Source organism: Melitaea cinxia, chromosome 2, assembly GCF_905220565.1.
Source record: "Melitaea cinxia chromosome 2, ilMelCinx1.1, whole genome shotgun sequence".
NCBI classification, from domain to species: Eukaryota; Metazoa; Arthropoda; class Insecta; order Lepidoptera; family Nymphalidae; genus Melitaea; species Melitaea cinxia.
Window position 1 is genome coordinate 12,525,505 of NC_059395.1, and position 23,677 is coordinate 12,549,181.

Below are 23,677 nucleotides of genomic sequence, written 5' to 3' on the forward strand. Positions count from 1 at the left end.
TTATATGTTATAATATTTGTCGCATATTAATTTTTTTAATACTTAAATTATTATAAAACCGCTTCGAGATATCTATTTCAAATATAATATCTGCGCTGGTAATATGTAGGTACGTAGGTACACGTAGTTTTCAATTACAGAGCGTGTAGTAGAATTTCTGGAGTATAATCCCTTTGATGGAAAATGTATGTTGCGGCCGTACAGAACGCCCGTTGCCTTTAAATTAATTACAGTTAAATCTCGTACGGTTCAATTATTCATAGCCCTTACGAAAAATAGCTCCCGAAATTAATTAAACGTTTTCAGTAAGTTATGAAATACGCAGTAATCTCAGCCGGCAATTAATTTCACGGAAAACAACCCATTATTATACCAAAGGGATATAGGTAGCTCAGTTATTAAAACTTTTGAAAACACATTTTCTGAAGAAAAATCGACAAAGAACTAACGACGTTTTATAAATGAGGTTTTGTTTTTTTAAAAAACAACTAGGTCAGCGAACAAGCGTACGGCTCACCTGGTGGTAAGCGATTACCATCAGTGATGCCATCAAGCACCTTGAACAGTTTCAACTGGAAGCGAAAGTGGGGGGAAAGGGGGGTTTATCTTAATTATATTAGTAAGAAACTAGCGAATTTCGGGCACGCGACTCGCAAACTAACCACCGTATATTTTCCTTCGTTTAGTTTAATTAAAAGTATATTAATGACATTTTACTTAAATCAAAAACAAAAATCATTAATCAATAAAAGAACACTACAAAAATATAAAGTTGATAATAAAAATAGTAGTTATGAATTATTTCAATATCATAATGTAACAATTGAAATTTATCAAGAAAAAAATGCACATTGCAAACCCTACACTCAATTCCTCCAGGAGGTCTGGTCACCTTACTTACCATAGAAACACAACTCTGCTTGAGAGCAGTATTATTTAGCTGTGATCTTCTGTAAGGTCTAGGTACTTCTCCGGTCGAGTTGGTCCAGATTTTGAGTAGGTCATTTCCTGCTGTGCCCTACCACAATTAAAGAAAATATTCTTAATTAAAGTCCCGTTCTTAAAATTAAAAATCGAATATATCGTGTTCGAAATTGATCGATTCGTAAGCAAAACGAATCATTTTGTGATCGTTCTTTAATACATGAGTTTTGGGTTTTATATTACAAAGTATTTAACTGACTTATAGAAATTTAAAAAAAGAATTCTAAAGTTAAGCATGCACTAAGCGACGTGACCTGCATTGATAGTTTTATTGGAATTCACTTTAATAAACAATATAAGCGGTTTCAGTACCCACATGGTTGGAATCCAAATCACGCCTCGGGTCGAATGTTATGATTCCATTATGTGTATTCTCCACTAAGAGATCCAAGGATCGACCAAGATCGTTTAGTAGTAATTACTGCCCGCACGTGATCGAATTTACTGTTTGTGGGGATATATCTTAAGTACACGGAATTTTCTTAATTTTTCTCACCGTAGGGTCACCTGGGATTTTAGGATCATCCAAGACTCGTGAGTTTTCGTAAAGAATAATACAAGCATTTTTTACATGGTAATAGACTTTTGAATACATTTTCTTTCGGTACTGGAGAGATGTTTCACAATATGTGATCTCTGAGACTTAGTATAGAGGATTACTCTAGATCTTGCAAAAAATACAGGATTGGGTCCTCCAATTCAAACCTATGAACGAATTCATAGAATTGGTGGGAAAGTTATCAGTTTTTCATCTACGTATTTTAAAAAGTCTCGTGAGTGTAAAGTTTTAAGTAAGTAGTGACAATAACGAGTTTACGACTCTGTATGAAGTCTAAACAAATATTCGATTTTCCTCAAAGTTATAATTTTCAGTTTAATTCAGTTATAAAATTTAAGTCAATTTTATTATTATATACTTTATTGCACTCAAAAATATATATAGACACATAAAATAATAGTAATGTTTATGGCAAAGGTGGACTACCTCTGAAAGAGATTTCTTTCAGTCAACCTGGGGTCAGTCATAGTCATATATAGCAAGGCAAAGAGTGCAAGAAGTATTTATTAGTCATGTATACCTATTACATCAAACAATTGCGTATCATATTGAGACCTGATCTGAAGAACATTGTATCTGATTTTGTTATGTTTTCAGGAGAGCGTTTTAGTTACATTTAAAAAGAGGCAAAGTGATATTAAATAAAGCCGCATCCGTAATGAAGTAAATTGTTCTGCTATAAATTTTTGCGTTCTGTAGTATGAACTTGACCACGTTGTGATACGTCAAATGGACAGCTGTTTTTGTTCAAGTTACAATTATATCATTATATAGTATATACAAAATACTAATGTTTTAGTTTAAAAACATTGTATGAGCAGGTCCAATAATGTAGTATATCAACTTAATGTATATTATAAGCTGCTGTAATGTTGAAATTTGAGATAAAAAATGGTGTCTGTTATTAAAATGTTACTGTGTTCAAAGAAGACCAATATTACATATATTTTTATTTTCGTAACTGAAATTACAACTTTTATGCAGAAATTAGGATTATCTTGAATTACAACGAAATTTGTTTCGTCTAAAAATCGTTCTAATGGTCGTATAAATACGGTTCCCAGATTGAAAGATACCTTTTTTCCCTCAGTACTTTGATGGTATAGTTAGAAAATATTGTTTCAATGCCATACCAGGTGTCGATATGAAGAAGTAAACTCATAAGATTATTTTTTTTTATATTTTAGGACTATATATGCTAAATCTGTCGTGATATAAATTGTGCTTTTTGATATTAAATTATCTATGGTACTTATTAAAGAAACTGTTAAAAATGTTGAAATAATATTTTGTAAGGAATACGTAAATTTCTGAAATTACGTTTAAACGTATCTAATATCCTAAATAATTTTAAAGGTAAGTTAAACATGTGTCCATTTCTGTATTTACATAGACTATCGCGTACTATGATATTATTTAATTACATTAAAATTCGATAAAATGAAATTGTAACGAATAAGGCATATAAGATTAAAAACAATATGAATCTAAAAATGCATGCTACTGTGTAATTTTCTGTATTTTTTCTTAAGTGTATACTCAATCTCTGTAAGCGAACAACGTGTTCCTTGAAATAAGCTTATAATCTATCTTAATATGTAATCTTGAAGCCGAAGGGTCGAAAAGCTAGTACATTAATTGAATTAATAACCTAATGTTATAATGAGAAGTTACATAAACCTATTAGGTATGTAAATTCGAATCATGACCCTTGAATTATAATTTTTCGATTAATTCCATAAACGGTCTCTAAAGCCCACGGCGTGAAATGTCAAAGGATCATTTAGAAGTTACTGCTATTCAAATATAAATTATTTGACTTTAATATTGCGCAAGGGTGAAAATTTTCTTTCGGTCTACCGATAACCAGTAAAAATAGATTCAAAATTATCAATTAAATTTATATTTAGTAAGCGTTTTTAAAAATGGTGTTAGTGTATTCCTATTGCTAAAATTGAATTTCAATTCGAAAATATGGACGAAATACCATAGGTTTTAGTACTAAATGCCACAAAATTTATTAAACCTAATCCCCTTACAGATAAAATTGTATTAATTTCGTAAGTACACAATAAGGTTACGCAGACGTATAAAACTCCTTTTATTTATTTTTTCTTTTGTGTACGTAAAAAGTAAACGACGCCAGGTACTAAGAATTCCATTGTTTATGATCGTACGATTTTTCATAAAAATGTTTCCTATAATACATTAAATTGTTAATATCCCACAGCTGGGTAAATGCCTCTTACTCCTACATAGAAGAAGGATTAGAGCGTACTCAACCATGCTACTCCATTGCGGGTTGGCGCAATGGAGTAGCGGGGTGATGGCGAAAATGTATGAGTAACTATCGCTATCAGGTATTTATAATAACAACCGGGACCGACAGCTTAACGTGCTCTCCGAGGTACGATGGGGAGACTTACAAGCACACACATCACAAGCGGAAAGAAATATTTGTACAAATACAAATGTCCATTCCGAGCGGGAATCGAACCCGCAAACCGTAGGTGTTTTAGGCGACTACTCACACAACTAAACCAGAGCGGTCGTTAATAAATAGATGAGATTTAATAGATTTTGCTAAATCTTTATAGTAATGTACGTAATCAATTACGTACGTACGAAAATTAGTACGTACGACATTGCAAAATTAAGTTTAAACTTATGACATGATTTATATTCTCTTCAAACAAGTATGAGTCCAAGAATTTCTTGCGATGGTTAAAAATTTATAATTTTTTTTTGTCTGCATTACATAATAAATAAATAAATTGCATATTGTTTGTATTAATTTTTTGTTTATTGAACTATCAATAGTATAAAAATACTCCGAAAAATAGCGATTCCTTTAAATGTTTACTGAAGATAAAGTATCATAAGATACCTAAAGCTTTGGCACTGAACGATCGCTACTTTCTTGTTTTACTGCATTTTACTAAGTACTAACCGCTTTAAACGAGATTTCCTCGTGAAACGTGGTTAATAGTGACGTTAAAGTAGCCTCAAGTAAATTGCCTTTACTACGATAAAATAGGCTACTAGACGAATTCAAAAATAGTGCTGGTTGAAGTTATTCCTTCCTTCTTAGAATTTAGCGCTTAAATTTGTACTCGTATTGTTTATATTTAGGACGCAATCCTACTAGTACTGTATTTACTGATAGATCGCGTCTGATGATTTCAAATAACGCGCGGAAAATACATGGCAAAAGATATTAAAATTAAAAATATTACGTAGGTACATTGCCAAACGAAACATTAACTATTAGAAAAAACAAAACACTCAAATTGTCAAAAAAACATTTTTACTACTGTATTTATTTTTGTCTCGATACAAAATAGCGATAGTATTTTCGCCGTGATAGTAAAGAAAATATACTTACATATAGCAATAGTTATGTGATGCCTACTTTCTGGCAAATCTTTGTAGGTTATTGGTCATTATCTCTATCGCAGATTGTTATGACAAGGATCCTCATCCCAAAGTAATATCGCAGGATAAATATAGGTTAATGTAATTATATGGTTCTGCACTAAATCGGATTTGGTTTTAGTTTATTTTCAGATAGCGAATTATATTCGTTAGTTTTAGCCTCTAATTGTGCTAAAAGATCCGTGGGATTACACCCGTACTATTCTGATTATTTATAGTTTAGTTATAAGTTGTCAATTTTTATTTTTCGATAGTAAAACACTACCATCGACATCTTATTCAATGGCTTAGTCACATCCTCAGACATAAACGACCAACGAACAATGAAATAATTATATTTGCTCACAAATGAAAAAAAACGAGTTCAATTACGCCCACAGCAATAATAAAATACAAGTTAGATGAAAAAATAAAAGTGTTAAGTAAATACGCGCTATCAAAATTTACTCCAAAAGTCCTTATTAAATCAAATTTTAATAAGACAAGCACTAGCTTTCGATTAAAAAAAGAATAATCGAAATTGGTCCACCCGGTAAAAAGTTATTAATACAATGTAGATTGATAAAAAAATAATCAATCAAATATGCATTATTAGCGATAACTCAAAAAGTACTTGTCTGGTCTCAATTAAATTTAAATGGGACCACATAGCACGCACCACCTTTCGATTAAAAAGAAACATCGAAATCGCTCCAGCAAGCAAATGTTTTGAGATAACATACATAAAAAAATACAGTCAAATTAAGAATATCGTCCTTTTTTGAAGTCGACTAAAAAGGGATACATTTTGGATATTTTTGTATTGACGCGGTATAAACCCTGCGACAACAGCAACAGCTATGTATATATACTTGATCACGAACTGTAATTTTATTATCGTTACGCTTTTGTTGAACAAAGTTCATTAAAATTTTACTATTATACTGAAATTTCAAATTATTGTTCAACAATAATTAGTATAAAAATTTATTACCCTTATATGCTTAGTCGAAGTTTATTATAGTAAATTAAATTAGGCAGATACATTGTGTACACATTTCAAAGGGTTTTCGATTTGAAAAACTTTCTTACTGGTAAGTAAAACCATCAAACAGTAGTCAGTGAATAAAACTAGGTAAGAAAGTGTACAAATATTTTATGAACTATTCCTATTAAAAATTTTTGAGTACTTGCCTTTAGGCAAGTTTTAACGTTGAGTGAGGATTTTATGATAAATATTTTACCGTTTAGAAAATTTCTCATGTTTTATTTCCTTATTTCTAACAATAGTTGAAAATGTCTGTTATCTTGATAAACAATCTGTGACCAGTAGGTAATTATGTTTTGTATGTTGATTGATTGACTCAGGCTGTAATAATCCAACGTCGTAACATTTGCTTGGCTAAGGATTTTTTCTTCGTATAGGATAAGAAGAAGGATATTTATGTTTATTTACAAGTAATCATCAATAAGAATTATGTATCAATCATCAAAAAATAATAATATTACTTCAATTGTATTTTGCAAATAATAAAAAAAAAATATCTAAACACAACAAATATTTCAATAAACCCTTTGATTAAAAAAGTCAGTAATAAAATAATGTGTCATTGAATATATATGTATCGATGATGAGAATAAATAAATACATAATATACGATAATCCTATAAAAAACACAAATAGTCCATATGACGTTAATTGCCAATTACTTTAAAATTATTGTTAGCTATTAATTGTCAACAAACTAGCTATTTGGTCTGACCAAATATATTTTCAGTTCACAAAATACAAATAATTCGTAACTCGAATCTTACCGTACTCAAAAAAAAAAAAAAAACTAACCCGTCTCATTGAATAGAACATTTCAGCAGAAATTTGGAAAACTATATTTATTTACATATCAACTCTTGTATGCTATTTTATCTTTTAAAACAAAAAGGAAACCTGTGTTATTTCCGACACGCGACAGGAGTTTACTTTTTATGAATGGTTACCGTGATATTTAAAAATAGTTATACAGTAACTGCTTATAAAACAAATATTATTATTATTTTTTGACGAAAATTAAAACTAGACTTCATATAAATAGCGCTTTAAATAGAATAAATGACCTTCTAGTTCGATATCGCTTACAACTTACACGTAATAGCTACATAAAGAATTCACGCTTTTCTTCAACGCTGTTTACTTCCACAAATACTTACTCAACTATGTAAACGCTGTGGCAACTTGTGCTCGCAGCCGAGATAAAAAGATTTCACACAGGATTCTTACAGGATTGCTGTTTAAAATAGCTATGACAAAGTTGTTAGTAATTTTTTTTATTAATTGTAATAAAATTCTTGTATTATCCTGGTACTATAAGACATATAAATAACAATTACTTATATTTGTATTTTAACTGTCTACTAAAATATGTTTCAGAATTTTGTTTTCGTTAAATCTATACTAATACTATCTGACTCGGCAAACGTTGTCTTGCTGCTAAACACTATTTCAAAATAGGGGTTGGTGGTAGAAGGGTGAAAATTTAAGGTTGTTTGTATTTTTCAACGCCAAATCATAATAAAATAAAAAATAAATGATTTATCTAAAAATTAAAAAAAAATTAGGCGTGGACTACCCTTAACATTTAGTGAGATGAAAAATAGTTGTTGTTCGATTCTCAGACCTACCCACCAATATCCACACAAAATTTCATGAGAATCGGTCAAGCCGTTTCGGAGGAGTTTAACTACAATCACCGCGACACGAGAATTTTATATATTAGATTATAAATCTGAAGAGTTTGTTTGTTTGTTTGAACGTGCTAATCTCATCAACTACTGGTCCGATTTGAAAAAATCTTTCAGTGTTACATAGCCCATTTATCGAGGCAGGCTATAGGCTGTATATCATAACGCTAAGACCAAAAGGAGCGGAGCACCAATGAAGAATGTTTCAAAATCGGGTTTTTTTTTTCTTTTGAGAGCTTGCACTGCGTGGCGTTAACATTAAAAATTGTACAAAAATCATTTATAACAGAATTGTTTCTATTCCACGCGGACGAAATCCAGCCAGGTCAGGCAGAAACTAGTGTATTACATTAATGTTGTTCCTTCATAACGAGTACATTACTACTTCTTGTTTACTCTTGTGTGAACTCTTACGAAGGAAGAATGAATGAATATGAAGGAAGAATACGGAAACAATGGAATCATAGACAAATCAATTTGATTGTTTTTCAATTAAATTAATATTATAATATATATTTTATTTAGTGTTATATCAACCATCTCGTAGAATAGTTTAATTGTTTAAATATTGTAATTTCATTTTATATTTTAAATAAATAGCTATTGTAAATTTAAATAAAATTGTTTTTTAAAAAGACTTACATCAGTCGCCATATATCATAACTCATGTCAAAATAATATTTTTGAGTTACGTTGAACAATGGTATCAGGTATATTGAAGTAAAACACATTATTTAATTATATATTATATACTATATTCAGGATCTTACAGGTTTAATTTGTAACTAACTAAAACTATGATAATTAAATTAAAGATCTAAATGTACAAAAATGTTTATATACAATTACTTTCATGCATATATTTCAATAATTCTAATTAACTAGTTGGTAAATGTTCGACACACCAGGAATAACGATAAACATCAATGTCTGTGAAAAATATTATAAGACAAACTTGAAAAGTTTACGTTCACTTAACATTTAAAATAATAAAACATACATTGAATATATTATCATATTTACAGTAAATTGACAAATATTAATTTTTCAATGAGACATAATTCGTTTTTAATGGAGTATTAAATTCATTTGTAATAGAAATTCAAAATTTACAAACATTCAAAAATTTTATCGACTGCAGTAAATTAGTAAAAGTTAGAATGTAAAACTATTGTAATTTTATAGGTATGTATTATTTTACGATCGAGATATTATTGATTGAAGAAAAAAATTAACATTAAAATTTTTCTTAGATATTTCTACATCTTGAGTCACTTCGATGCAGTCGAAATGTCGTCATCAAAATTAAAGCTTGGAAAAATAAAAAATAAAATAACTGTTGAGGTGGCGCAATAATGGCAGTAAGCCACCTTCTAACAACGAAATAATGAACCAGTTAGTTTTGACTTAATTCTAAAGAACACTCGACAAAGTACATTGATACTGGGTCGACCTTTTCTACTTCCTTTGGCCTTTATTTTATCTCAAGCGTTACACATGAAACTATAAATCTTAATAACAATAAAATACTTACATTTTTTTACGTTTCAAAATCACGTTCTCTATCTACGTTCTCCTTTCGCATTACTCGTATTGTTTGACTGATAGTTACTTTCTGACATCTACTTTACACGCAATCTAACTCACTTATAAAAAGAATAACGCGTTTTTTCATATATTTACATAAACTCCAATCGGACATTTGGCACGCTAATACACTCTGTCACATCGCCAATGAAACTACGGATTCTGAGCAAATATAGGTATGCAAACATATCTACAGGGTTCTGTGTAGACTCACCTTATTCCAACTTACAATATTGGTGAGTTCTTATTCTATCTATTTACATCTCACAATCAGTCAATGTTACTATTTTGGCAGATTCTCTTAAATTTTTAGGATTATCCTTTAAACGTTTTGTTTTAAAAATCTTTAAATAATTTCTAACTCTCAAATAGCCAATAAAACGTATAGGCCATTCAGACTATGTTTGTTACCTCTATTATAATACGTTAACTATAATATCGAAAGTTAAATTCCCGTTTGGCACAAAATGTACGTTACGTTGTAGGCCGGACTATAAGCGGCTTAAAATTTATCTAGAAAAACTGTTACGAAATTTTATTTCATGATTTATCAAATAATAAGAGCATATATATTTCACAACCTGATAACGATGTAAGCTGGGCGTTAGTAAACTATTTAAGTTGATTTCAGCGCCCAACTGTAGTAGGTAGTTATGCATTCCTAAATTATTACTTTATAACTAATTTATATTTCTATACCCGAGGTTTAAGGATGATATTGTCAAGGGATTAAGTTTAATTTGTAGTTTTATCGTTAGGAAAGTTCTAAAAGTTGCTATCGTAGTCGGAGCGGCGTCGTGAATAGTGCGAACGAGGGAACTCTCCTGTGTAACCATATACTTGTGATCCGGCGCCCGTTTGCCCGTAAAGCTGCGATCCTCCATAACTAATGAAAGAAAAATTGTATACATAATTTTAGAGTTAAAAAAATCAATACATATTGAACACTAAGTTATGCTTCACATAGCCTTATTCAATTTTGATTATTTTTTTAAAATTCATATAATGTACTATGACATAAAAATAAATGGCCATACCCATTGCCGGTGGTGCCATAAAGCTGCGATCCACGACCAGAATCTGGTGTATAATGTTGCATATGTTTTTGTAACTGTGGAGTCCATTCTGAACGCCAAGAATCGCCAGGATTGGGATAAGCAAGTTGTTCTATGAAAGCTGTTGACATTCGCTGAATAGGAAAAAAATATTAAGCAATTACATAAAACATGGATATTTTGTTTTAGTTAACATTTACCTTATAATAAATACAATTGGCTAACAGTTGTAACATGTATGTAATATAATTAAATCTATATAGATAACAATGAATGTTGCTAAGCGCATAATTTGAGAATGACTCGACCAATTCGACTAATTTTTTTTGTATGTTCCTTAAGAGCCATTTCACAATTTTACGCTCTGCAAGTTTAGGTAAATTTGGTCGCATCGCGCGAGTCGTACGAGCCGCGCGATCTTTGTGCTAGTACGTATAGTGTGACAACCAAAAGACCATCGTGATCATTTTCTGATGTATAATAAAAATTATAACTATGGTATAAAATGTTTTTTATATAATTAATTTGTTAAAAAATTCAAGTATGTTATATAACAACAGTCAATAAATTTAAAATAAAATTAAAAAAATCAATTTTATGAAACAAATTTTTTAAATTGATTTAGTTTTTTCAGTTTACGAATGAATCTAATATTTACGATATGAATAGAAAAGCATTTAATGACATCGACACCGACAAACATATTAATTAACAAATAACAAGACAAACAGATTGAAATGCCTATTTGTATTGATAGTGTGAGAAAAGAAAATTAAATTATACATTTGTTTACAGAAATTATCATTATATTATTTTACAGTCATTTTCGTAATATGTTTATTTTATTTATATTTTATTATGAAAGTATCAAATGCGTTTTATCCGCTATAACAACAGGCGCTTGGCGCGTGTGAGCGAAAGAGACGGCTGCGCAGAATTTGGCGTGGACCTTACCTCTAAGAGCGCTAGCGCTCGACTGATTTACCGGGCTTGATGCGTGGCAATATATACTATCTTTTTATTATTTAATATAAAATGTATTAAAAATAATTACATCTTTTAATTATTTTTTTTTGTATTCCTTAATGATGTAAGTTTACTTTGATGAAGATAGTTCGTTAAAATTTCTTAGTTTTCTAAGAGAAATATCGCATTTAAAATTGTACTTATTTGGAAAATATTCGTAACTTTAAATTTTTTTTATCGTTTAATAGAGATACAAATGGAATAAAAATCTATGATAGTGGACAACAAAATTATATTCCACATATTATGATATTTTTTTTAAAATGGTTTCAACGTAGAGGTTATTGAAAAGTAGGACTTCAAAGTATACATTGCGACCGTTTACCCAGGGAGGAGGCTGATGAAAAGGTTAATAATTTTATACACATAATATAAATCAAAATTCTGATCGGACTATGGACTACAACAAAGGTTGCTCTATTATATTTCAAGAATATAAATTACATTATTGCATCCAACACTGAGATTAACGACGTCAAAATATTACAATTTCGCGGATTGTTACCGATTTTTGTGAAATGGCTCTTAAGGCCCATGGACGGTGTTAACAAAAAAAAATACATATTAATAATAATAATTTTTTTTTATATTAACTTTTGGCAGAGCGAAGTCTGGCCGGGCAGCTAGTAATAAATAAAATATTACCTTTCCAGAAGGTATATATGGTAAATCTCGCTCTTTTAATTGATGCATGTCATCAAATCCACCCATATGGCTCTTATCAAGTTCTCGTAACATGTCTTCACTAAGAGGAATAGGTTGCTTCGTTTTGGTACTTTTTTGACGATTGACAAGCTGTAAAATAGATATTGTTTGATTGTCACAAATTTTAAACAAACAAGTACTGTCATTGTGAATACTTTTTAAAAATAAAATATTAATACACACTTACCACAGTAACACCAAATATAACGACGAAAAGAAGTGATGCCAGAGCTATAACAATTACAGCTATACCCCATTGCGGCAGAAGACTCTCCTCATCAGGAATGACAATTGTAGGCTCTCCGCGTTTTGGCAAAACTGAAATTATAAATAATGATGTGTGTGCCATGTATGCCGCCTATCAACCATCAGTTTGCGGATTTGAATCCCGCTCCACATGGATAAATAAATTATTCCTTTCCGGTTTAGATGTCTGTCCTTGTGGGTCACCCCACCGTGTCTCGGAGAGCCCGTTAAGCCATCGGTCCCGGTTGTTATCATAAATACGTGATAACGATCGTCAATAATAGTAGGGAACATAACCGCCAACGCGCAGTGAAGCAGAGTGGTGGATTAAGTACCAATCTTTCTCCTCCGTGGATAAAGAGGATTATGCCCAGCAGTGTGATTATACAAACTGAATGCATGAATGCATAACTATTTAAAATATTGTAAATATAAATTTATCGTAAAGAGAATTATGAATAAAAAATTTTTTGTACCAATAAATTCTGTGTATGCCGGATCCATTACAAATTTTCCCATTTCTAATTTTCCAGCCGATTTGTCAATTGTTTTGGTCATCTGTTCGTTGCTCTTTTTCATTCTGTCCTCAACAGGTTGGTCTCCCAGCATAATATCAGGATCGAAAGTATCGTCCTGCTCCTCTTCAATCACAGAACCAGCTTTAGCTTCTTGAAGGGATTTGTGAAAGAATTTCTTCAGCTGTACTGTATCAATTCTTTCCACATTATTTAGTTCGATAAAGTAGTCGACGAGAACTGAACCTTGACTGAATCCATCTATGCGAATGCCTTTGTACCATTTGCTTAGCAGATCAGATTTTGAGTAAACGGAATTGAGCTGTGTACAAAAAACAAGAAATTGTTATACACGCTATATTTATTTGATGAGTCGGATTAATAAAATTTATATTTATTACCTCCTCTTTCACCTCTTTGGCTAATTTCTGCCATTCTTTTGTATGTTGATCCAAAAATTCAGGCACCCATTTTACTCCTGAAATGACAATTCATCAAATATATCTTTTAAGTAAAAACAACGCATGTCTTACAATGTAGAACTCGATCTCCTCAAAGATATTTATTACATTTTTTTATTTAATTTTACCTGACACAATTTTAATAGTTGCTGCTATGTCGCATTCGTGTCGACATATTCCAGGAGTAGTTGGTTGCGGAGGTGCCGGGGTCGTTGTAGTCGTGGTTATCAGTCGTCTTGTCGTTGATTCGGTGCTTATTTCTATTTGTGGTGTCGTAGAAGCATTTCTTTGCATTTCGAGTAATCGTTCAATTGAGAAAGGTGTTGTTGATGGTGATGGCCAACCGGTGAATTCAGTCGAAGCTCTGATATAAAAAAAAAGTAATGGGTGAAAAATTATTTTATTATAATCTACCTGTTCCCGGAGTATGAATTCATATTATGACGGATTTCATTTATATTATTCAATAGCTTGATATACATGTCTGTATGATTGTCTGATGTAGAAAATAAAAAACTCAATTAGGCTTTAGTGTCGGTTAAAGATAACCTTAAAAAAATTAAAATACAACTCCAGCCTACAGACTAAATAAAATTAATACAACTTTTAGAAATTTAACATTTTATAGTTTTATTATTAGTATAAAAAACGAGTAACATACAGATTTGTTTTTTTTTTTAATGTAACTAGATCGGAAACAAGCGTACGGCTCACCTGATGGTAAGCGATTATCGTAGCTTATAGACGTCTGCAACACCAGACGCATCGTAAGCGCGTTGCCGACCCCATCCCTAGTTCCCCTCAGGAGCTCTGGTCACCTTACTTACCAACAGGAACACACCACTGCTTGAAAACAGTGTTATTTAGGTGTGATCTTCTGTAAGGTCAAGATACCACCCCAGTCGGGCTGTTCTATATTTTGAGCAGGAAATTTTCTGCTGTGCCTTACCTCAGTTATAAAACAAAAGTACATAATATCGAAATTTTATTAAAATTTATAGATTGTGATGTGCGTTATAATTCAATAGTATTAACCAATTAAGATTAGTAATATATATAAACGTTCTAAAGTTCATAGATATTTGTATATAAGGTACTTACCGAGTGGGCCAGCCCTTTTGAATTTTTGGAGTAACCGGTTCTGGACCTACGCTGAATTTTTGAGTTGTAGTTTTTCGGTTTGTTTTTCCTGGTCTTGATGGGAAGACTAATTTAATACTGCCAGGAGATGTAGGAGACGTAGTTGTTGTAGTAGAAGGTGTAGAATCTTCTGAATTATTCAAATTAAACCCAGGAGGTAGTAGATTTGTGACATCTGCGAATATTATCTTAGGTAACGTAGATTCATTTGCAACTGTTTCACTACTGTTGAGATTATATCCGGGTGGTAACAAGGCTGAAATATCAACTGGTACTGCTTTCACTGGTATATTTGTTATAGTATTAGCTTTTTCTGTTGTTGTTGTAGTAGTCGTAGTCGAGGTATCAAGTTTAAAACCTTTTGGTAAGAACGCTGATACATCGACTTTTTCAGCGTTTATCGAAATGTCTTCCTTTTCCTTATCTTCAGTATTATCAGTTTCTATTCCTTCAGGCTTAAATCCTGGTGGTAAAAATTTACTAATGTCATCTTTTTGAATTTTTTTAAATAGATCCTCTTGTGTTCTTTCTTTAGGTTTATATTCTTTGGGAAGTAAGGATTTCCCATCTAATATTATGACTTTGTTTTTAGAACTTATCCCAGAAGAACGGCCTTGCGTGCCATTAATTATTTTAGGTACAGAAGTTATTACTGGAACAGTGATGGTACTACTAATTAAAGGTTTCGTTGTTGTGGTGGATGTAGTTGTGGTACTGGTACGTTTATCTTTGAAAGATTGTCTTGGTTTGTATCCCGCTGGAAGTAAACCTGAGAGATCATCCATTACTGTAACTAACTTTTTCTTGGGTTTTTGTGTAGTTGAACTAGTCATACGTGGAGCAAACTTTTTAATTTGCACTGGTAATGGATCTGGAGAAGATTTTTCTGTACCCACGGTAAATTGTGTACTCTTTAAAGTAAATACATTTAGCGATGCAGGAGTTGTGGTCGTAGTAGTAGTAGTAGTACTAGTCGTAGTAGAAGTAGAAGCTTTAACTAGCTTTGCCGTTGGTTCCGTTGTTGTTTCTGTTATCAACTCTATATTTTTATCTTCATTATTCAAGTTTCCAGATAATACTGCACTAGATAACTCTGATTGTATGCTATCTAATTTATCGTTAATATTTTCAGTTGATGACGAGCTATTTATCATACTATTTGACAGATACTTTGGATTTTCAGTAATATAATCATCTTCATCCTCCGTTAATACTTGTTTCTTTTCATCTTGTTCTACTGTCGGAAAAGGTAAGAAGCGAGCTCCCGAAACACTTCTACTCGTTTGGACAGAAGCAACAACAATCCAATTTTCTGTTGTTACTGGAAATGAGTCACCAGTCTCATTATTTGTTGCAACAGTTATTGGTGATTTTTGTGTAGGTGGATAAGTAAAATCAGGTACTGATATGGTACCATTTACAACACTTTTAGTAGTTACAACAGAGACAACTTCTTGACCTAAAATCGATGGTGTTTCAATTGATGAAACATCTTCTTTGGAAAATGTGAATTTCAAACTAGGCGCCGTAGTGTCATTATCGTTCCCATTGTCTGGTTGATCTATTACAGTTGTATCAGTAAATTGTTTGAAGTTATCGTCTTTTACCATTGTTTTATTAGGTTTCATAACTAAAACATCAAAAGTTTTCGTAGCATTTATTTTCATAACTGCCTCAGATTCTTTCTCTGACTCTTCAGTTGCATCATAATCGTCATAAATATCAGTAACTGGTTCTTCACTTGTTTTTACAGGTTTTGAGGTCGTGGTATGTTTTACCTCAGTTTCATCATCATCATAGTATTCAACATATTCCTCCTCTTCTTCTTCTCCTCCGCCATCACTAAGATCTTCTTCTTGAGTATTATCTTCTTCACTGTCTCTTGACATTGTAGTCGTCGGAGTGGTTGTAGTAGATGTTGATTTTGTTGAAGATTCTAATGACATTAACATGTGAGAGTCATTTGGTATATTATCTGTATTCATTGAACTTGCATCTGGTTTGTTATCGTCATTTTCTGAAGTGTTGTTTGATTTAATTACTTCTACATCATAAGACGCTTGATTATTTTTCATCAACTCTCTAAAAGAACTTATGTCGCTGATATCATCTTCAAGAAGAGGTTCTAAATCCAGAAGTGTTTTGTATTCCGTTGAAGCAATTTGATAGACATTTGGATTATTTTTTATTGGTTTAAAGTCATTATTAATACTGTATTTATGTATGGGTACGTTCGAAGACACTTTTTTCACATCTGTAGAAGGAGGTTCGAAGTGGGAAAACCTAGAATTACTTGGTTTAATGTTAATTTTTTGCCTGCCTGCCAGCTTGGTAGGGTTGTATGTTGTAACTTTATGGTGATCAAATAAGTCTTGATCCTCATTATCAATTTCGTCATCATGTGCAATATGTCCGCTTTGTCCGTTGCTCTTAAGGCTGTTACCATCGAATGGTATATTTTTATATCTGTTATTTTGAAGGTAATCTATATCAGGATTATTTATTGTTATTTGTCCTAAAAATGTCTCTGGTTTTGATGGATCATTTTGGTAAGCAACAGAATGAATTTGCGAAACATCTGGTCGTTTGGTAGAAGCAGGATGAACAAGTTGAAAGTTATAAGGCAAAGCGGGTCTAAACCTTTGCCGCTGAGGTGTCGTAAATTCTGGTTGATTAATGTAATATTGTGAACCAGACTGGCTTCTGCCTGTCGGTAATTGAAAAGGTGATGGATTTTGATCATAGTTTGGGATCGGAAATCTAACACGTCCATCATTGAACAGTGGCTGTGGTGCTGTAGGTGCTACTCTGTAACTATCGCCATTCTCAAAGAATGAAGTTGCTGGTCGATTGTTCGGATATATAGGCGGTTGAACTTGAGCAAAACTTCTTTCTGGTGTGTAATAAAAGTCGTTTTCATCTGAAACAGCAGAAGAAATAATAATTAGAATTTTTTCTGTTAAATTATATTTTAATTATTGTTTTTTATTTAAATAAAAGCGTCGATATATTTTATTATTTATCATATCTTTCTAAGATGTTTTCTGAGGATATTGATTTTTTGCAAAAACTAATATGTTTATTGAGTAAGCCTTTCAGACAATTTTGTAAGTAAAATTTCATTTACAGTATGCACAAATGTAAGCTTATCTAACCGGTATTTATCCCGAAAAACAATGCAAATTAGTATTAGGCCTATAAACTCACTTAGGATTAAGAAGCCATGACAAATTACCGAGAAAAGAGAACAATAACATTATGGATTTCACGAATTTGTCCGTACGAATTTTCTTTTGTTAACAATGGTAATCCATCCTTAACGAATTGGTGCTATATTTAATAATTGTGTTTGTTAGCAAACGAAAAAAAAAACAACTTCAATTACATCGATTAGTAAATACAACGTAGGTAGATGAAAAAATTGTCAAGAAAATACGCATTATTTGATATAGCTCAAAAAGTACTTATTAGATCTCAATTAAATTTAAATGTAACCACATGGATATGTAATGTATATAATGGTAATATAACATGTTAAAAGTAATGAAATGAATGATGATGAAATGAATCATACAGTTGTAAGAGCTGAAACGCATAATGTCACATTTAAATACTTTATATAAAAAACTCAATAAAATATATAGTTGTATCAATTCTATTTATTGGATCCCTTTACTTTTACGTATTTTAGTAATCTCGATATCTATAATATAAAAATGAGTCGCTGAATGTGTTGCTAAGCGCAAAACTCGAGAACGGTTGGACCGATTTCGCTAATTCTTTTTTTAAAATGTTCCTTGAAGTACGAGGATGGTTCTTACGGAGAGAAAAATTCTAAAAAAAAAAAAAATTAAAATTTCCTGAAAAAGTCTAAAAACAACACTTTTCTATACTCCCATACAAAAGATTTGTGATAATACTTAAAAGTCAATTTGAACTAAATATATAATAACTATATATATCTCTTATATATAAAAATGAATCGCAAAATGTGTTGGTAAGCGCATAACTCAACAACGCCTAGACTAATTTTACCAATTCTTTCTTTTAAATGTTCATTGAAGTCCAAGAATGGTTTTTACGGCGAGAAAAATTCGAATAATTTCCAGGAAAACCCTAAAAACATGCCTTTTCTTTTCCCACAAAAACGTTTTCTAACTAAAATATAGAGTCAATTTGAACTTTATTGCTATTCAATAAAGTTCATGTTAAGTAATATATTAGGGCGCATTTTACGTAAGTTATTAATGATTAAATTGATCTTAATTGTAGACCGCATTTTAATTTCATTTTACATACAGTAAAAATGATATTAACTAGCTATTTCACATTACTTATAATGCTCTTGCGGGGGCGTTAACAATGGAAAATTCCCGTTTATAAACTATCGACTCCAAATTTGGTACTAATTTCCTTTATGTGATGTAGAAATGATCAATGAGCGAATTTTAGGATAACTCATCCCCAATAAGGATTGCGCGGGTGAGCGTTAACAATAAAATTTTTAAATGTATGTAACTCCGAAACAACTGAACCAATTTTTATCAAATTATTTAAGCATCTGTAATTTGGTCCAACTTGGGAGATAGGGTAGTTTTTATCTCAATTGGACCCGATAGGTGGCGCTGCTATCTGTATGTAGCTCCGAAACAACTGAACCAATTTTTATCAAATTTTTTAAGCATCTGTAATTTGGTCCAGCTTGGGAGATAAGGTAGTTTTTATCTCAATCGGACCCGGTAGGTGGCGCTGCTATCGGTCTGTAACTCCGAAACTACAAAACCAATTTTTATCAAGTTTTGTAAGCATCTGTAATTTTGTCTAACTTGGAAGATATGGTAGTTTTTATCTCAATAGGACCCGGTAGGTGGCGCTGCTATCTGTATGTAGCTCCGAAACTACTGAATCAATTTTTATCAAATTTTATAAGCATCTGTAATTTGGTCTAACTTGGGAGATAGGGTAGTTATCTCAAATGGACCCGGTAGGTGGCGCTGCTATCGGTATATAAGCTATCAAATTTGGTAGCTGTTTTCCGGGCAGGACAACGTCTGCCGGGTCCGCTAGTTCGAAATAAAATTAGTTTTCCGGTTTAGCAACAACCACAAAAGAAAAAGTAAACTTGAAGGAAACTTGACAACTGCCTGTGGTCTGGGTGTTTGTGCAGTTCTTGTGGGTCTCCCCACCGTGCCTCGGAGAGCACTTAAATATCTAAACAGCCTAAGTAAAGTTACTGGTTTTTGCAAGGGATGTTCTTGTTTTTTTCTAATTTACATATATTTTCGACTGTGATTCTTCTATATGTCACAAAAATAATCTTTAATCTATTGCAAAACAAAAGACTTGTTTGTGCAATACAATAATTAACTTATTGCGGTACTGGGACAAGTTTAAAACTGTACATTTGTTATGTTTATATTGTATATAAAATAGGTGCATATGGATGGATATTAAAATAGTAAAAATCTAACATATTTGTAATATATACTATTTTTTTTGTAAGTTAAAATATTTCTGCAAACATGAAACATAAAATTTATAATGTCAATAAAAATGTGTTAGAGTAGGCTTTTCTTTTTTTTTTTAAATATGTATATCTTCATCCTTGATTGATGTCTTTCGCAGGGATAATCTCAAGAAAACAAAGAATATACTTTCTGCGTATCATATCCCTAATTAAAAGCGACAGTAAGGGCTCACAAGCATCGCTAGGCTTAACAGAAAATCGATTAATCGGCTCGAATAAACGTAGCTTTAGGCAACACGAAGCGATGTAATAAAAAAATATAACTCTTGGAAGAGATCGAGAGGGATTCGAATCGTTTGTAATATAATAGTGATTTCTAACATTTTCATATAAATTTATTTGGTTCTGTGAAATATATTTGTGGTAACAAAAAAAAATTGTAATAGTGGAACAGTTTTATAAATTTGCCGTGCGTAAAAGTTTGTAGAAAAAGCTATATTCATAAAATTTTCATTTTATTTAGTTTAGTTTAGTTAATTTATAGAACTTGAACTTTGACGATACTCGAAAAGCTTACGAAGATGGAAATATTATAGAGTATTCAAAACCTATATTCCTGAAATAAAATACGAGTACTTTTATACTTACGTACGTACTTATACTTGATATAAAACACCGTACCTTATCTTGAATAGATACGGAAATAATGTAATACGTGTTGGCTTTATTTCCTGAGGGTGATACACAAACAGACGTGATAAAATTGCGAGCAAGTTTTTACCAAATTGTTGTCGATCTTTGAATTTTTTATTGTAAGATTTTGGATCTTATCTGTAAAACAATAAAAGTCAAAGGTAGTTACCGTAACCGTAATAAAAGGACGGTCCCCTTTAGCCTGCTGTGTGAGTGTGGAAATAATAAAGCGATTTATTTGTATTTTTATGCATACTATAAGCATATTTTAGTCACATTGTTTTTGGAATGTATGGTAATTAAAAAACAATTTTGGTTAAAGTTTAGTTGACCAGCGGAAGAAATATACACGAAATGTTGATTGTAGAAAAAGTTTTTAGATTTATTTTGATTTTTGTAAGTAATCACGAACATGTTTATTTAAATTCTCTGTTGTATAAAATATGTTCTTGAAAACAAAATATTCGTTTGTATTAGATTGATAGCTGGTTAGATTTAAACCGGACCAAAAGTTGTAAATACTGCAGTCATTTTAAATTTTTTTCGATTCCAATAAAATTCAGATGAAGGAAATTAAAAACCTAAAAATCTCACATTGAAATACAAATTAAAACTAATTACACATTTTGACTTTCATTCCCTCTCCCAAAGGGCTCGTACTACCTTTCAATACACAGAATATTCAGTGTCCTAGCTCGTAGTGCGAACTAAAATCGTGCCAAGTTTCAATTAAATTAATTTAGTAGTTTCAGCGTAATGCACACTGATGGATAGAAAAAAAAAATTACAGGAAGTTCCTAGATAAGATCCTCAATATTATTAATGCATAGAATGAGATCTGATGAAATAATTTTATTTTGAGTTCTATATAATATATGGATAACAGTATAAAACGCTCCAAAAAGTGAATGAAATATCAGTACGCGTGTAAAATATAACTGCTCTTTCGAGACCAATTATTTTACTGGATAAAATACGCGAGTTCATTACGAAAAAGGTTTTATATGATAGAGATCGTATTGCCTTTTCAGATTTAAAGCTAGATTTATATATACACATAATTTTTAAACTTACTCATTATAGATGTGGTTATATTTTTAAATATAAAATTTTAATAAATAAAAATATTTAAGAAGTATGTATGTGACGAGCAAGCGGTTGTCAGAGGATGATTAATTTCGTTTGAAACTGTAATGACAACTTTTATGAATATTTCTACAATATTCAAGTCTTTATTTTGAATTTTTACTTCGTGTACAGTCAATAATTTATTAGTTGAAGCACATAATAATATCGCTTGTTTTATAAGAAGAGAAAATTGCGTAACTTATCTCAATCAAATCTGACAGCTCTTATGTTCCTTCCGTTGTTTCCGTCCATTTTTCTTGATAACTTGGTGAATATTTTTAAACGTCAACAAAATTTTCCTTACTTTTTTTTCAGATGTAAGGCATTTTACCTAGTTTTATGAGTTACACAACGTGTTTTTTAAATTTATTATGACTAATTTCAATTTATATATTATGTAAATCCTTTAGGATTAGACAAAAAACAAGCATGCAGAGGTTTATTAAACAATTACATGCACATTATACTTACACACTATCAAAACGTAGTCTTGATCAATGTTTATGATTCTATCAGGTTAGGTTGAGTCTGTTCTATTGAAAAGCACTTTGCTACTATTACACCAGCTTCGTTTTTTTAAGGAATATTAAGTAAAAACAACTAGACAACTGTCATGGGTTATTTTGAAAGGATATGATTACATATTTAAAAAAAAAGCATTACTATCACGATGAAGAATTGATCAATAAAATCGTTTTGATTATTATTTTTCTATATAATTGTTAATATACAATTATATTGAAACTGGGTCGGTAGTTTGTATCAATTTTGAAATAACTTGCAAAATTGATACATATTATTATAACTTAAAATATTAAATTAAAAATATTGATAAAAATCATTACTAAGGTCAGAATATTTATTTGTTAATGTTTTATTTCTTTAAGCTCCTTGAAAGTATTTTCTTTGACAGTCTTTATTTTTATCGAAGATAAATAAATTGTGAACCCCGTTTTAATTACAATAACATTATTTTTAAATTTATTTAATATACAACGCAATTAAATACTTTAGACAGGTCGCACAATATGCAAATAGTAGGTGCTCGAAAAAGGTTAAGCGACCTTTTTCTAGCACAAATATTTTAAATAAAACCGTAATAATGTCCACTAAGAAAAAAAGTAATTTGTATTTAAGTGAAAAAATTGTTTAACGTATTAGTTATAATTTTTTTTTTCATAGATGTTTGTCACTTCGACTACTCACTACTTCTTCAATCGTCAAACTTGACATACAACCTTTACAACCGAAGATTACTTTAATCAATGATTTATTATTCTTCATACATTACTAAGCTATAAACGTACACGAAACTTATTTTATAGTGACCGCATTTTACTATTGGTATTTATTATTGCTTTGGTTTGGAATTTTTATTACTTTCGTGTATGTATAATATATATATATATATATATATATATATATATATATATATATATATTATTCTACCGGAACAACTCCCTCTACTTGCAACAAAGATAGGATTAGAAATAAGACTATCCGCGAGAGAATAAAAGTAACCAACACAGCCCACAGAATTAGCAAGTTGAAATGGCAGGGGGCTGGTCACCTGTGTCGCAGGAGAGACCGCGTCTTATCAAACGCAGCGAGGATGTGATTGATTGCCGGTGTAGGTTAGATGAGGATTGCGGAAAACCGGGATGTCTGGCGCGAACTTGGGGAGGCCTATGTCTTGCAGTGGACTGCGATAAGCTGAAGAGAGTGAGTGAGTGAACATTTAGTCAATATGATGAACTCCAATGATAAATTTTGTCTAAGTCATGGTTTATATTATTATAGATGTCGGCAAATCGTTCTATTTAGAATGGCAGTAAAGTTGAAGATCATCTACATACAACCGTAGAGTGAAATATTTGGAGGCATAGTAAGTTAGCGTACAGTGACTGACCTTGCAGTTTGTTTTATGCTGTGCCGATATAAGACTTGAAAGGATCAAACTC

General features: G+C 31.2%; 1 protein-coding gene across 1 annotated transcript in view; it reads right to left on the reverse strand.

Moving 5' to 3' along the window:
* Positions 1 to 10,045: 10,045 nt before the first annotated feature.
* LOC123661611 (mucin-5AC) overlaps positions 10,046 to 23,677 on the reverse strand; it is a 78,302-nt gene continuing 64,670 nt past the window's right edge. Inside the window, exons 3-11 of the mRNA XM_045596573.1 lie at positions 14,390 to 17,348; positions 13,417 to 13,652; positions 13,229 to 13,305; positions 12,925 to 13,149; positions 12,789 to 12,852; positions 12,254 to 12,384; positions 12,007 to 12,156; positions 10,318 to 10,469; positions 10,046 to 10,166 (exon numbers count right to left, since the gene is read on the reverse strand). Of these exons, the coding sequence (XP_045452529.1) occupies positions 10,046 to 10,166; positions 10,318 to 10,469; positions 12,007 to 12,156; positions 12,254 to 12,384; positions 12,789 to 12,852; positions 12,925 to 13,149; positions 13,229 to 13,305; positions 13,417 to 13,652; positions 14,390 to 17,348 (4,115 nt within the window). The remainder of the gene's footprint in view (positions 10,167 to 10,317; positions 10,470 to 12,006; positions 12,157 to 12,253; positions 12,385 to 12,788; positions 12,853 to 12,924; positions 13,150 to 13,228; positions 13,306 to 13,416; positions 13,653 to 14,389; positions 17,349 to 23,677) is intronic.